The following is a 13,403-nucleotide window of genomic DNA, read 5'->3' as shown; positions in this document are numbered from 1 at the left end:
TCTTTTATGTTTTTCGTTTTAACTAGGCCGGTGCTGTTTCGCATGATTAGGCCCCCCGTCCTCTCTCGGCCTGTATCTCTCCCTGACAGGAGATGGGCGATTTGTCATGTGGGCTGGGGGCGGACGGGCCCCGTACTCTGGGCTATACTTATTGTTATGTGGCCCCTGTTCAGATGTCCGTGCCTGCCTGTGCGGTGGGGAGACCCATCATCTTGGTCTCGGGTGTGTCCGCTGGACCCTGCTCCTCCCCCCCCACACGGGGCTTAAGGCGCTGACCTCCCCGCGGTGGGGGGTGGTGGGGCCGGTCGGGCGGATGGGCCTTTAGCGGGTTGACTAAATGTGTTATATCTTTATATCTAGTTCTGTTACTGCATCCATAACCATATAGCTTTCTTGCATACAGCGAGTGTTGACTTTCCTGCGGGGGCCGTGCCCTGGCCCTGACGCCTGGGGGGTGGGGCGGGGGGCTTTGGGCCTGCTTCGCTGGCTGATGTAGGTTTTTCGGGGAGGTCCTCCCCGTTGCATTGGTAGTGGGCAGCTGCGGATGCCTGGCCTACTCGTCCGCCGCACGGGCGTCGGATCTCAGTCAACACGGTTCATTTAATTTGTAAAGTTGGATAGAATGTTGGCTCAAATGTCTTTTTTCTTTCACATGGTTCTCGTTGCTCTCGTCCTGTGCATCTCCTGACACGATGATTCTTTTGTTTATATTTTCCTGTTATATCATTGTTAAGTTTTAAGCTACACTTGTTACGTTGTCCACCCCCAATTAGGGCAGCCCCCCGTTTGGGCACTACCAGTGCTTATCGGGGGTCTATTGAGTTATCGCACTTGGAAACCAGTTTTCCCCACCCCCCCTCTCCCCTCTTACCTCTCCCTCCTTACCTCTCTCCCCTTCCCCCTCTACCTTTACCCCTTCCCCCCAGGTGGTGGTGCCTCTCGGTGAGGTCCTTGGCAAGGAATTGCCATTCTCTCTGCTTGACACATAGCGGTCGCTGCCTCATCAGAAGGCATTATGGGTCTCCTGAAGGTCACCTCCCTCAATGCGTGTGGCCTCAACGTCCCGGAAAAAACGCTCGCAGCTCCTGGCTGACTTGCGCAAAGGTAGAACTCACGTTGCCTTCTTGCAGGAAACGCACTTCCATGGTGAGCGTATCCCTAAATTGACGAACGGGGCCTTCCCGACGGCATACCACAGCATATCACCTATCTCCAAGTCCAAGGGGGTCAGCATCCTCCTGGCCAAGTTGGTACCGTGGGTTTTTGAGGCGCAGCGGGTGGACTCCCAGGGCCGCTTCCTCCTCCTCAAGGGGAGGGTGTTCGATGTGCAGGTCACCTTCGCCAATGTCTATTTCCCTAACGTCGACCATCCGCAATTTTTGCGGAAGCTGGTACCCCAGCTGCTGGAGTTTTCAGAGGGTATGCTCGTCTTTGGGGGTGACCTCAATTTTACAATGGACCCTTCAATGGATGCTTCACACGGCGCCTCCCATCTCTCATACGCTTGTCTTAAGCGGATGAAAGCGGATCTCCATACCTTATGCCTGGTGGACCCCTGGCGTCTACTACATCCTCAGGACCGAGACTATTCCTATTTCTCCCAAGTCCACCATTCTTACATGAGATTGGACTACCTACTGCTGTCGCACAAAGACTTACCTACGGTGGTTTCGACTGCCATCGATGTCATTTCCTTCTCGGACCATGCGCCGATCCATCTGACACTTCAGGTGGGCCCTGTGACTCAGACCCCCCCATCGTGGAGACTGAATGAGGCCTTGTTGCAATCGGAGGAGACCCGTGCTGAGGTGTTGGCCTCGCTGCAGGAGTACTTCTCTGTAAACGTAGCCTCAGTTGCCAACCCTCTGATGGTGTGGGAGGCCCACAAGACGGTGGTAAGGGGCACCCTAATCCAGATAGGGGCCCGCCTTAAGCGGGAGAGGACATGTTGTGCGGATGAACTACTTGCCCAGATCCGCTCCTTAGAATGCGTTCACAAAGCCAGTCTTGCGCGGTCTACTCATCAGGAACTTCTCAAAGCACGCGAAGAGCTTCGCTCAATTATGATCCATAAAACAAAGCGAAAACTGGCATGGGCTCACCGTTCGATGTATGAATTCAGCAATAAACCCGGTACAATGCTGGCTAGGGCACTGCGAGGCCCCCGCACCAAAACTTACATTTCTCATATCCTGACATCCACTGGCCAAAAAGCGACCACATCAATTGACATAGCGGCGGAGTTCCGATCATTTTATGAAGGCCTCTACAATTTGGACAGGCCACATTCGGATGCTCCCGACTCCACTGGTGGGTTCACCCCACGGTCCTATGTAGCCACGTCCGGCATGCCCTCACTCCCGGCTGTGGTCCAGGAGGAACTGGAGGAACCCATAACGACTGCGGAGTTGGGGGCAGCGCTGGCAAGCTCGAAGCCAAAGAAGGGCCCCGACGGTTTCACCCCAACTTATTATAAAACCTTTTTTGAGACGCTTTCCCAACCTTTGGTCTCGGCCCTCAACTCGATTACGGAAGGTAACTCCTTCCCGATGGACACTCTGCGAGCCTACATATTCCTCATCCCTAAGGAGGGGAAGGATCCACTGCAGTGTGGGAGCTACCGCCCGATAGCCCTCCTGAACACCGACCTTAAATTGTTTGCCAAGATACTGGCCAATAGGCTGCTCCCCCATATACCGGGTCTAATTCATAGGGACCAAGCGGGTTTCGTCCCACACCGGGAACCCCGGGATAACACCATTCGGGTGGTGAACCTAATCCACGCGGCCAGGTCCTCTGCACGACCCCTTCTCCTGCTGTCCACCGACGCGGAGAAGGCTTTTGACCGCGTGGACTGGTCCTTTATACAGGCCACCCTGGAACACATCGGTCTCCGCCCCTCGATGCTTGGTTGGATCCTTTCCCTCTACTCCCATCCCACGGCTGCGGTCAAAGTGAATGAAACGAGGTCCGGTTTCTTCAACATCCGTAACGGCACACGGCAGGGTTGCCCCCTGTCTCCGCTGATTTTCATACTCTCTCTGGAGCCCCTCCTGTGCAGGATACGGGAAAATCCAGGTATTACAGGTTTTCACAAACCCTCTGGGTCCCACAAGGTGGCCGCCTTTGCGGATGATTTGATTTTTTTCCTAACAGACCCTCTAAATTCACTCCCCAACCTCCTTCAGTCCCTGCAGCAATACGGAGCCCTTTCTATGTTCTCAATCAATCTGACCAAATCATCACTCCTGAACATTGCAGTGGACAAGGCCATTGTCGGCCGCTTGCGCTCGGCCTACCAGCTACGCTGGGCGGTTAATACTATTCCTTACTTGGGTGTCGACATTAGTGCAGACCCCTCTAACTTATACCAGGCAAACTTTGCCCCACTCCTTCTCTGTCTCAAAACCGATCTCCACCAATGGCACTCACTTACTTTAACTTGGTTCGGCCGCTGCAATGCCATTAAGATGACCGCATTGCCTAGGATACTATATCTACTACAAGCCCTCCCCATCCGTCTCCCCCCGTCTTTCTTCAAGCGAGTCGACTCGCTGTTCCGCGACTTCATTTGGTCACATCAAAAACCACGTATCAGACTGCAAATCCTCCATATGGCTAAGCATAGGGGAGGAGTCGGTCTCCCAGACATTAAGGCGTACTACAGGGCAGCCCACCTTACTAGAGTCGTCGACTGGTATTGCCACGCGGGGGCCAAACAGTGGGTGGCGATGGAAATGGAGGACTCTGAGGGAATGGCCAGGAGCTGGCCGTGGATCGCTACCTCGCTGCCGAAGGGCCTCAATGACCATCCTACGCTAGGCAGTACCATACGGGTAGTCAGGGATGCCCTCCGACGCTCCTCAGTTTCCCCGACGCCTTCCCCCATGGTGCCAATTTTGGGTAATCCAGACTTTCCACCTGGCAGGCTGAACCCCATTCTTGGGCGTTTGGCAGCAGCAGGGCGGTTTCATCTCCACGACTTTCTGGGTCCGGACGGCCAACTTGCAAAAGAAGCGGGAGTGTCCGCTTTAGACCCCCCGTTGGACTTCTGGAGCGGTCTCCAACTACGTAACTTCCTGCGCCGGTGTGCGAGGACGCCCGGCATATCGCGTCCACTCACAGAGCTGGAACGCATTTGCCACCGCAGAGAACCGATCCGCCACTGTCTATCTCTGCTCTACTCCTCCCTGATCTCACCAGCAGAAGGGTTCATCCCCCCCTTCCTTTCTAAATGGGAGGCGGACCTAGGTGTCCAATTTAGTGACTCACAGAGGGAGAAGATCCTTTACTTTGCCCAGAAGTCCTCTATTGCCACCAGGGTCCAGGAATCCTGTTATAAAATCTTGACCCAATGGTATAGCGTGCCCACCTCTCTGCATTGTTTCTTCCCACGGGTCCCCAGTCTCTGTTGGCGTTGTAATGTGGAGGAGGGAACGATGCTGCACATTTTCTGGGACTGCCCCAAAATCGAACCCTACTGGACGGAGGTGGCACGCACGATCGAGCACCTGACTGGTGTTACCCTGGAGGGAGACCCCGCGGCCTGTCTACTGCACCTCTCTAAGCGACCCATTAAGAAATATAAAGCCTCTCTTACCATCCATCTTTTCAATGCCGCCAAGGCATGCATCCCCTTGCGCTGGAGATCGGAGATTCCGCCAACTAAATCCCTGTGGTTTGCCAAGGTGAATGACATAAGAAACATGGAAGATCTTACTGCCACCCTGCACGGAGGGGAGGAGGCCTTCCGGGAGACATGGCGACCATGGCAACAATACATCTACACGGAAGCTTACCTCCGCGAGGTTGCTTTGCCTGATTAGTCCCTGTAGCGTGAATCGCTCTCTGGTCGGGAGGCACCACCACTCCCCTTCTCTGTTCTCTCTCCCATCCCCCCCATCCTGCCTTTCCACTCCCTTTGTCCTTTTTTTCCTAATCCGCTCCCAGCACTGGGCCGGTCTACTCAGATAATTTGAATATCCTACTTTCTATAACTCATCAGTTGTGCCACGCGGCTGGACTTAGCTGGTTGGGAGACGACCCTCCCTGGCAGGTGTAAGTGAGTCTCTTACAGTATGGTCCTGGTGACTTTACTGGCAACAGAAGGTTACCAGGGCAACAGTCAGATAGTCCCCCCCAGAGTGGTGCACGGTTGGCCATGATATACAGCCGTAACCGCCTATGTTTTTTACTGAGTGCACGACTGGGGGATTTGATATTTGATATTTGATAATGCTGTTATTACACCAAACTGTATTCATTTCCTGTCTCTGTTTTTATTTTAATCATTGTCATCTTCTCTGACTGTAAAACTGCCTCATCTTGAAAAGTAAATAAAGGAATTAAAGAATACAGAAAACTCCACAAACAGCTAGACTGCTATATTGAGATAAAACAATTTTATAGGAATACACAAAATAGGAAAATGTACCCCATAAAATAATTTAAAAACAGAATCCGTATGATGAAAAAAAAAAGCATAATTCCAAAGTTAAGACTCTTGGAATACCCCTAATGGTGGACTTTTAAGGCATGTACAGTAAATATCAAAATTTTTTAAAGTTTCAATCAGTTTTTTTTATTGAAAAAATTAAAAAAATACAAAAAACAAGGAATGCATTAATACACTGGTAGTCTGTACATATATAAGTTACTTGAAATACCCTACGCGTTTCGGAGAGACTAAATCTCCTCCTTCGGGGGATATGTACAATTGTAAGAAATAATATATTCAAGGCAGTTTGTTGAATAGACATTCCATCAAGTTTTTGATTAAAAACACGACAGGGAACCAGGGTGGGTGTTGCCGATGGTTGTTTTACCCCCTTGAGGCATTCCAATGTGGTCACTCCGATAGAAAAGGCCAAAGGACCAGCAGGATGTCAAAGAGAGACAAAACCCCCAGCCCTGATGGGAAGTTGGAGCTGAAATGTTCCCAACCCGGGAGAGACACTGGGGCAAAGTGAATGGTCCTCAATGCAATGTTCCCAAAGTATCCACCCATCCGTCACGGCATCCAGCACATGTCCCTCACATTTTAGTGCTGGATGCCGTGTTTGAATCTTTAAAAAAAAATTGATATTTACTGTATGTGCCTTAAAAGTCCACTAATAGGGGTATTCCAAGAGTCTGGTCTATAGTTTTGGATGTGGCACACAAAATTGTAAAATTATTGCCTCCCACACATTGTTCGAATTCCAAAGTTAATGACATATTGACACTACCTGGTAATTCAAACGGTTCAAAATGAATCCAAATGATTCACCGGTTTGGACCAGATGGCAGTTTTGTACTAATCCGCATGTAATACTATTGATAAAATGCCAATATAAATGATAAAGCAGAAATCCCAAAAGGTATGCAATATCTATGAAGATTTAGCAATGTACATCTATCACAAAAGGAAGGAAAGCATTACATGGCTAACATAGCAAGTTTAGGATAGTTGGATATATTCCCAATGTAGAAATGATTGTACAATTCAATAATCTTCTCCCTGAAGTAAATAATGGGCTGTAATTCACACCTAATGTGTCTGATAAAGGAGTTAAAGAGCTTGAAATAGAGAAAAGGACAAGGTGTCTTTGTCAACATTTAATAGTGGTGTTGACTAGCAGTGGCCAGTCAAAGCATTTTAGCTTTGTGCAGTAGGTAAGGTTCAAGGATTTTGAGTTCTATTTTAAGTTTGTTGTCATTGTAGGCCTTACGTTTTTGGAAGAGGGAAGATAATTGCTGTGTGTTGGCCATTTTAATTAATAGAATGAAAAGAGCCATGGAAAAAGAGAATACCACAGAGGATGCATTTTTCAATAAATGGGGGGGGGGGGGGGGGTTTAAAATGTTGCTGAAGGCATAAGGGTTGATTTACTAAATGAAAATAGGCTCGTCACTTTGTCAGCAGAGCGTCACCTCAATCATTATACTAAGGGAAAAATAATTTTCAAAGTGAAAATTCCCTTGCAGCCTATTGTCTTTAGTGAATCAACCTTTTAAATTAAGTTGAAGCATTTAGTTTTAAGCTATGTGGGATAGTGGTCTGACCAACTTTTAGGATTAAAATTAATCAGAGTGCAAGCAAGAGCGTTTGGAAAGCAAAAATCTAGTCATCCTTGCTGTATGCATTGTATACTGGTGTGAAAAACATGAATTGTTTTTATCTTGCGGGTATAAAGTGTGCCTATGAGTTTGCATTAATCACATTTTAGTTTACGTGTCCATATATTGGAGACATGTGTAACTTGACAGACAAAGAGCTGAGATACAGATCTAGAGTAAGATTTAAGTTTCCGCCAAGGATAATGTAGTCTTCAGAACAATTATCTTAGTCTTGCAAATGTTTAAGGCATACAGGTGTTTGAAATGTGTTAGGAAGTATATGTTTGCTACTCTAATAGCCTTATTGAAAAGTATAGTCAAAAAGAAACCAAAGCCTACCAGGAAGGTAGACTTCTGAAGATACGACTGTTGCTTTACAATGATTTATAAAGACTTCATATAACTTTTCTAGGTGGTTTGAGCTATGGTGCCATATTTTACTGTATGTGTAGTAGTGCATGGTGGATGTTTATGGCCAAAACTAGTTTCTTGGAAAAGAGCGAGGTCTATGCTCTTTATGGCAGTGCTAAAGCAGTTATGACTTGATATTTGGATAATTTAAGGCCTTAGCATTTAGTGAGCAAACCAATAACATTACAGTATAGAAGTTTACATTTTAACAACAAATGTTTATTGTGGCATTATCCATGGAAAGAAGATCTGGGGGTGGGTGGGAGGGATGAGCTAAAGAAGGGAGAGGGGGACTAAATGAGACATAAAGGAATGCATATACAGTATATGAGGGACCTGGGGTAGAGAATGTGCTTGAATACACAAGCCAGGACAGGACTCTTCCAAGAGGATTCTCAGGGCCCTCAGGCAAGTCCTATAGTTTCTAAATGTTTACCTACAAGCAATGCATCACACAAATCCTTGTGGATCCTAGGGTGGGGGTGAAGTAGCTTTAGCAATGAAAACCAGCCATGCCTTCAGCTAAGCTTCTCTGGCAAGGTCATATACATAGTTATATAGTCTCCAGTGTAAGAAAGTAGTATGAGGAGGGAAATTTGTAGTTTAACATTTATCAGGCAATGGAGGAGAATAAAAATATCTTTTGTAAGATGTTGGCCAATCCAAATAGTTTGGATGGGCCTAAAAGCCACAAGAGGTAACTATTGCTGGGAGACCTCTACTAGTTACTTAGTTTTATAATTACCAAACTAGTGGTGCTGGACAACACATGTCCAAAAATGAATGAAAGGTCTAGCACCGGATGAGGTTATAGGGATCGTGACCCTAGGAATCTGTAGTGAAGTAACCAAATGGAGTGTATATAAGGTGCAGAGAATTTGAGGGTATAGATAAGTTCAGTAGCACCATATCATTCACCACCTGCAGGTGGTTAACAAATACTATACATATTGAGCATATGGGAGCCCCTAAAGCACAGGGTTATATCTACAGCCAAGACAAATAGGTTCATGAGAAAAACATGAATTGCAGTGTATATCATAGGTAACCATTAATATGCACATAGTAAAGGTCATATCATTATGAGTGTATATTTAACCCATAAGGAATGGCCACCTACAAGTAGAGTGCAACTTGTTGGACTAAGGTGCACCCTGTTTGGAGGAATTTACCAGGGAATGATCAGCAGAATTAATAATGAACTATGTTAATCACTAGCCCACAAATGTACAGTATAAATGTGTATAAAGACATTTAGATATAAATGTAAAACAATTGTTGGCCAACAAATATGAACGTAAAAAAAAAGCATAATAATAATCTTCATATTACTAGAAAAAAAAGCTTTTGAAAATTTGTTTGCAATAACTTCATCAGTATCACCAGCAAAGCAGCTTCATTATTATCCCATTAAAGAAGAAGAAAATATGCGCTGCATTTCAAGATTTCAAAATTTGCCACGTCACCAATGTTAATTCTCTATTACGAATGCTAATTTACAAGACCGACTGCTTCTGGCTCGTCCTTGCTTCCAAGCATGCGTATTTGTACTTTGGACTTTTGTCTGATGGGCGGGTGTACACACAGTCAGGAAATTAAACATTTGTTTGCAGAAAATTAGAAAACATGCTCACCAACATTCATCCATGAAAAATCCGACAACAGTTGTCTGATGGAGCATACTCACGGTCGGATTTACCGCCAACAGCCTGTCATCGAACGTTTCCCATCGGGAAGTCCAATCATGTGTACGAGGCTTAAGTGTCAATCTAATCCCACATACCAGAAGAAACTCATGTCCGTGGTTTCAGACGAGAAAGCATTCATATTGTTTACTCATTTTGAACATGGGGATTTATATCTCTGGATGTCCAAAAGCTCCAAGGGGGGAGGACGACAAATAATATGGTATGTTCACATAAGTAGGGTCTTGTTAAAGAGTTGCAATTCAGAGTACATGAAGGTGATCTAATCCACTTGTGTGTAAGGTTGTGGGAGATTATGGATGCTTTGGGTTCCTCAGAAACATGGCAAGCAGGGCAGTAGTAAAATAGTTAAGCCAGCTGTCAGCTATGGTAAGAAATAGCAGAGAGCACACAGTGGGATATGTAATAATAATTGCAGCCTGTACTCTATGGGTAAATGCTTTTTGTCTGCAGGGAGTCTCTCAAATAAAAGAACAACCAGGTAAGGTTAAAGAGTAACTCAAACTTTGCTGAGAAACAAAAATCCTCTCTGGGTGATTGATATACATTACAGGGATTTTCTCAAACTCTTACAGATTCCTCTTCTGAAGAAACAGCTGTTTGTTCCACTATGTCCTTTGGAATTCGATTTTGAATGGAAGGATTGCTCTAATTATAATAAGTCAATGCACTTTAGTGTTCTGATGAGAAATCTTTCATTGTCTGTTTCCTATTAGAAGTTGTTAACGCTTACGGAATATCTCTTCAATTTAAATTCCTTCTGCAGAGGATGCTGAAAATTTGACTTTATATCCTAACTGCAGACTTCTGGGAAAATAAATGAGCCAATCATACAAGTGGGAAATTACACCTCTGAGGGCATTCTGTAAAACGGTGTACAGAATTATCCAGGTTGCCATATTGCATTGAATTTTCAGAAAATAGCTCTGTGGATTGGAAACCTAATACTTTTTAATATCATTAAATTACAATCTGGCGGTGTAGCAATTAGACATTTTTTTGTTTGCACTAAAAAGAGCATAAGTGATTTAGTCAACTATTGCATCTGTTTTGGGTTAGAAGCCCATGGTGTGGTAATCTTTCACAATCTAGTGGTCCAGGTTTTTAAGTGGAGTATTGGTAAGCATGCTAGAAGAGGTTTGAAGGGCCAGTTGGGTATATGAGTTTGAGGCAGATGAAAGGTGGCTAGTAATTTCAGGAGATAACCTAGTGTGCATGGAGAAGGGTGTATTTCTGTTCTTGGATAGAAATTGTATCCCCTTTTGTATTGGACTCAGGCTTCAGTGCATGGCTAAGCTGTAATGTTCTCTTGGAAAAATTGGTGCAGAGTAGAGTTGGGTGAACAGTTCGGCCTGAGCATGAGTTCAGGCCAAACATTGGCTGTTCGCCCCATTTGGGGAACATCCGAATTTGCAGGGCATTCACCCTGCTGAACAGCCTGCTGAACACCCTGCAATGAACTTCATGCTGCACTGTGCATTCTGTGCCCTGATTGGGCAGAACCTTGTCCAATCATGGTGCAGTAAAAGCTGGTTGTTAAGGCGCGGAGTCCGGCTTCCCCACTGATGGCTGAATAAAAAAAAATTGCAAGGAATGGGTGGGTCCAGCAAGTGCCCCCCACCCCCCTCCTAAACCATACCAGGCCACTGAACATGGGGTGGGTGTCTTCCCACCCCAAAGCACCAAAGTAGCTTGACCCCCCTCCTCAAAGCACCCCCCATGTTGAGGGCTTGTGCCCCTCCCTTCCTGAACTTCCAGGCTGTGTGCTCAGGTAAGGGAATGGTAGGGATTTTGGGGGAGACCCCACGTTTATTTTTATTTTTTTTTAACAAAAATTTTAAATACTGGGTGATGGCAATTGCAAACGCGAGTCAATTTAAATGCAATTTGACTTGTTTTTTTTTTTCCTTAGAAATGTAATTTATGCTGTAGAATGTTCTATGAATGCTACAAATGTGCTACTTTACAGGCAGACAAAGGGGTCCCCCGAGGCACTATATTTAAATGATTTTTTCATTTTTATTGTTGCACTTTAAGCATCATTAAAATCCCTGCTCCTGAAAAAAGATTGTTTTTAAAACTTTTTTTTTGCATTGATACATGTTCCCCAGGGTAGTACCTGGACATCCATATCCTTTTATGGCCAATTACTTGCATATAGGCCTTCAAAATTGGCACTCTTGATTTTTTTTTTTTTCCATGTTCAGCTTCCATAGACTTTAATGGGGTTTGCCTTTTAGGGTTAGAACTTTTCCCCTGTTCGGGAGTTCTGCTGTGAACTGAACAGGGGGTGTTTGGCCCATCACTAGTGAGAAGTAATATAAACTGACCATTGAACTGTACAGTATTTCCTGAAGAATGGGTAGCCTTTACAGGCGATGACTTTTTTTGTTGCTGTAAAAGTAAATATGGCAAATGATTTGTCTTGATTTCTGAAAATTTTCTACTTTAAATCCATTTTTTAGACTTCAGTTTTAAGATCTGTGATAAAAAAAAAAGTAAAAGTCATTATACTGTAGTTTGCCTCCTTCCCTTTAACAAATCTTGTTAATATTTATAAAGTTATAAATGATATCCCTTATAATCCAAAGAATAGAAATGTAAATTTCTTGCCTATTTTTTATTTACATCTTTTTTTATTTCTCTCATCCATCACTTTTCTTTTTCTCTCCAAATGGTTTTCTTTCTTACATTTTATTTTTTTAGCTTGCATTCTATTTTTCTCTTTTGTTACTTGTCTCTGATGTGATTTCATTCTCTTATTTGTATTTGTTTCTCCCTTTATGTTCCGTGTCTCTTACATTCTTTTACTTTTCTTTCTTACATTTATTTTCTTTCATTTACATTTATTTTCTTACAACCTTGAATTTTATTTCTTTATGTCCCCCATTCTTTTCATTTCTCGATCTTCCTTTCACTCTTTCCTTCTTTATTTTGTCAAGTAAAACATTTTGTTTTATCATTGTCTATAGAAAATTTGAACAGCACTGTAGAAATTGCAGATATAAATGGTTCCAGTCCAGAGAATGTATTGGTTGACAAGACACTGTCTGCAGTTTACAACTCGCATCAAGTTTGGCATTACCCAGGTATGAAAGTAGAGCAAGAAATGAGATTCGCAACATCAGCTTTCAGTAAATTGTCCAAAATAAATAGCAATATAGTGCACATAGCTTCTTTTAGGTCTGCTACAACAGTTTTTTAAGATTAAACCTGCATGCTACTAACTGGTAACAGTTTCCTTTTTATTTCTTTTATAACCTCTATTTCTCTCCAGCACTTAGCAGTTATTTTATCAATTTCCACAAGACACAAATTAAGTAGTGTACTTGCTAGCTTTAATGATTTATGTTGTATTTACTACTAAAACTTAGTTGCAAAACTTTTTAGAGTGCAGCGGCAAAAAGAAAGGTTGCAAAAAGTTGCAGGCACTCTTTATCTTTGGTATTCTCACTGCCTTATTAACAAAGTCCTAATGTTTCCTGCTTTGATGTTCATTTGTGTACAAAATATGTACATATATATTATACTTGGATGATAACATATTGCTGTATATTTGTCAAATCCAAAAAATGCAACTCTGAGTTGAAAGGTTTGGATTTGTAAATAATGGCAATTAAAAGGTGTCTTTTATAAATGCAAAATGTAGATTTACATGATGATGCTGATTTATTTTAAATTCCTGGCTATAATACTTATCCTCCCACCTGAATACTCCCATAGACCTGACCTGTTAGAAGTGTGCAGTGGGAAAGAAAATTCATGACATAAGTGCAGAAGGAATTTTTAGAAAGGGGTTCGTTTTAAAAAACATTTGTATCTTTCTTAAGACACTTTTCTTTTTTTAATGTCATTGAATGCTCAAAGTGATTTGTTAGTAGGGAGGGAAGGGGGCAGGCATTGACAAAAACAAAAAACAAAAAAAAACATAGCCCTTCAAATACAATGGTCAATACAGAATCTCCTTAAACTGCAGTCTGTGATATTCTTCCTCCCTGTGCTTATTCCCAATAAAGTTGTGCTCTCATCTGATTTATTTGACCCTACTTACAAGTATAGTCAATTATCACTTTAAAATTTACATATCCTCCAATATTCGGTGTGAATCTTGTGTAAGGTCAAATATCCTGTACACTCCAAGTGATTCCTCCTTCTCCAAAGTGCTCAGTATATCATGTGAAAAATAAA

The 13,403-nt window shown here is 43.7% G+C and overlaps 1 protein-coding gene across 1 annotated transcript in view; it reads left to right on the top strand.

The window, feature by feature from the left end:
• The window catches only part of LOC143986704 (uncharacterized), a 439,164-nt gene that overhangs the window by 338,554 nt on the left and 87,207 nt on the right, over positions 1-13,403 (top strand). Inside the window, exon 8 of the mRNA XM_077485112.1 lies at positions 12,188-12,304. Within this exon, the coding sequence (XP_077341238.1) occupies positions 12,188-12,304 (117 nt within the window). The remainder of the gene's footprint in view (positions 1-12,187; positions 12,305-13,403) is intronic.

This window comes from Lithobates pipiens, unplaced genomic scaffold (assembly GCF_037356315.1).
Source record: "Lithobates pipiens isolate NorthernLeopardFrog02 unplaced genomic scaffold, aLitPip1_a1.2 Scaffold_18, whole genome shotgun sequence".
In the NCBI taxonomy this organism is placed as follows: domain Eukaryota; kingdom Metazoa; phylum Chordata; class Amphibia; order Anura; family Ranidae; genus Lithobates; species Lithobates pipiens.
The sequence above is the reverse complement of the archived record's forward strand: the minus strand, read 5'-3'. Positions and strand labels throughout refer to the sequence as shown.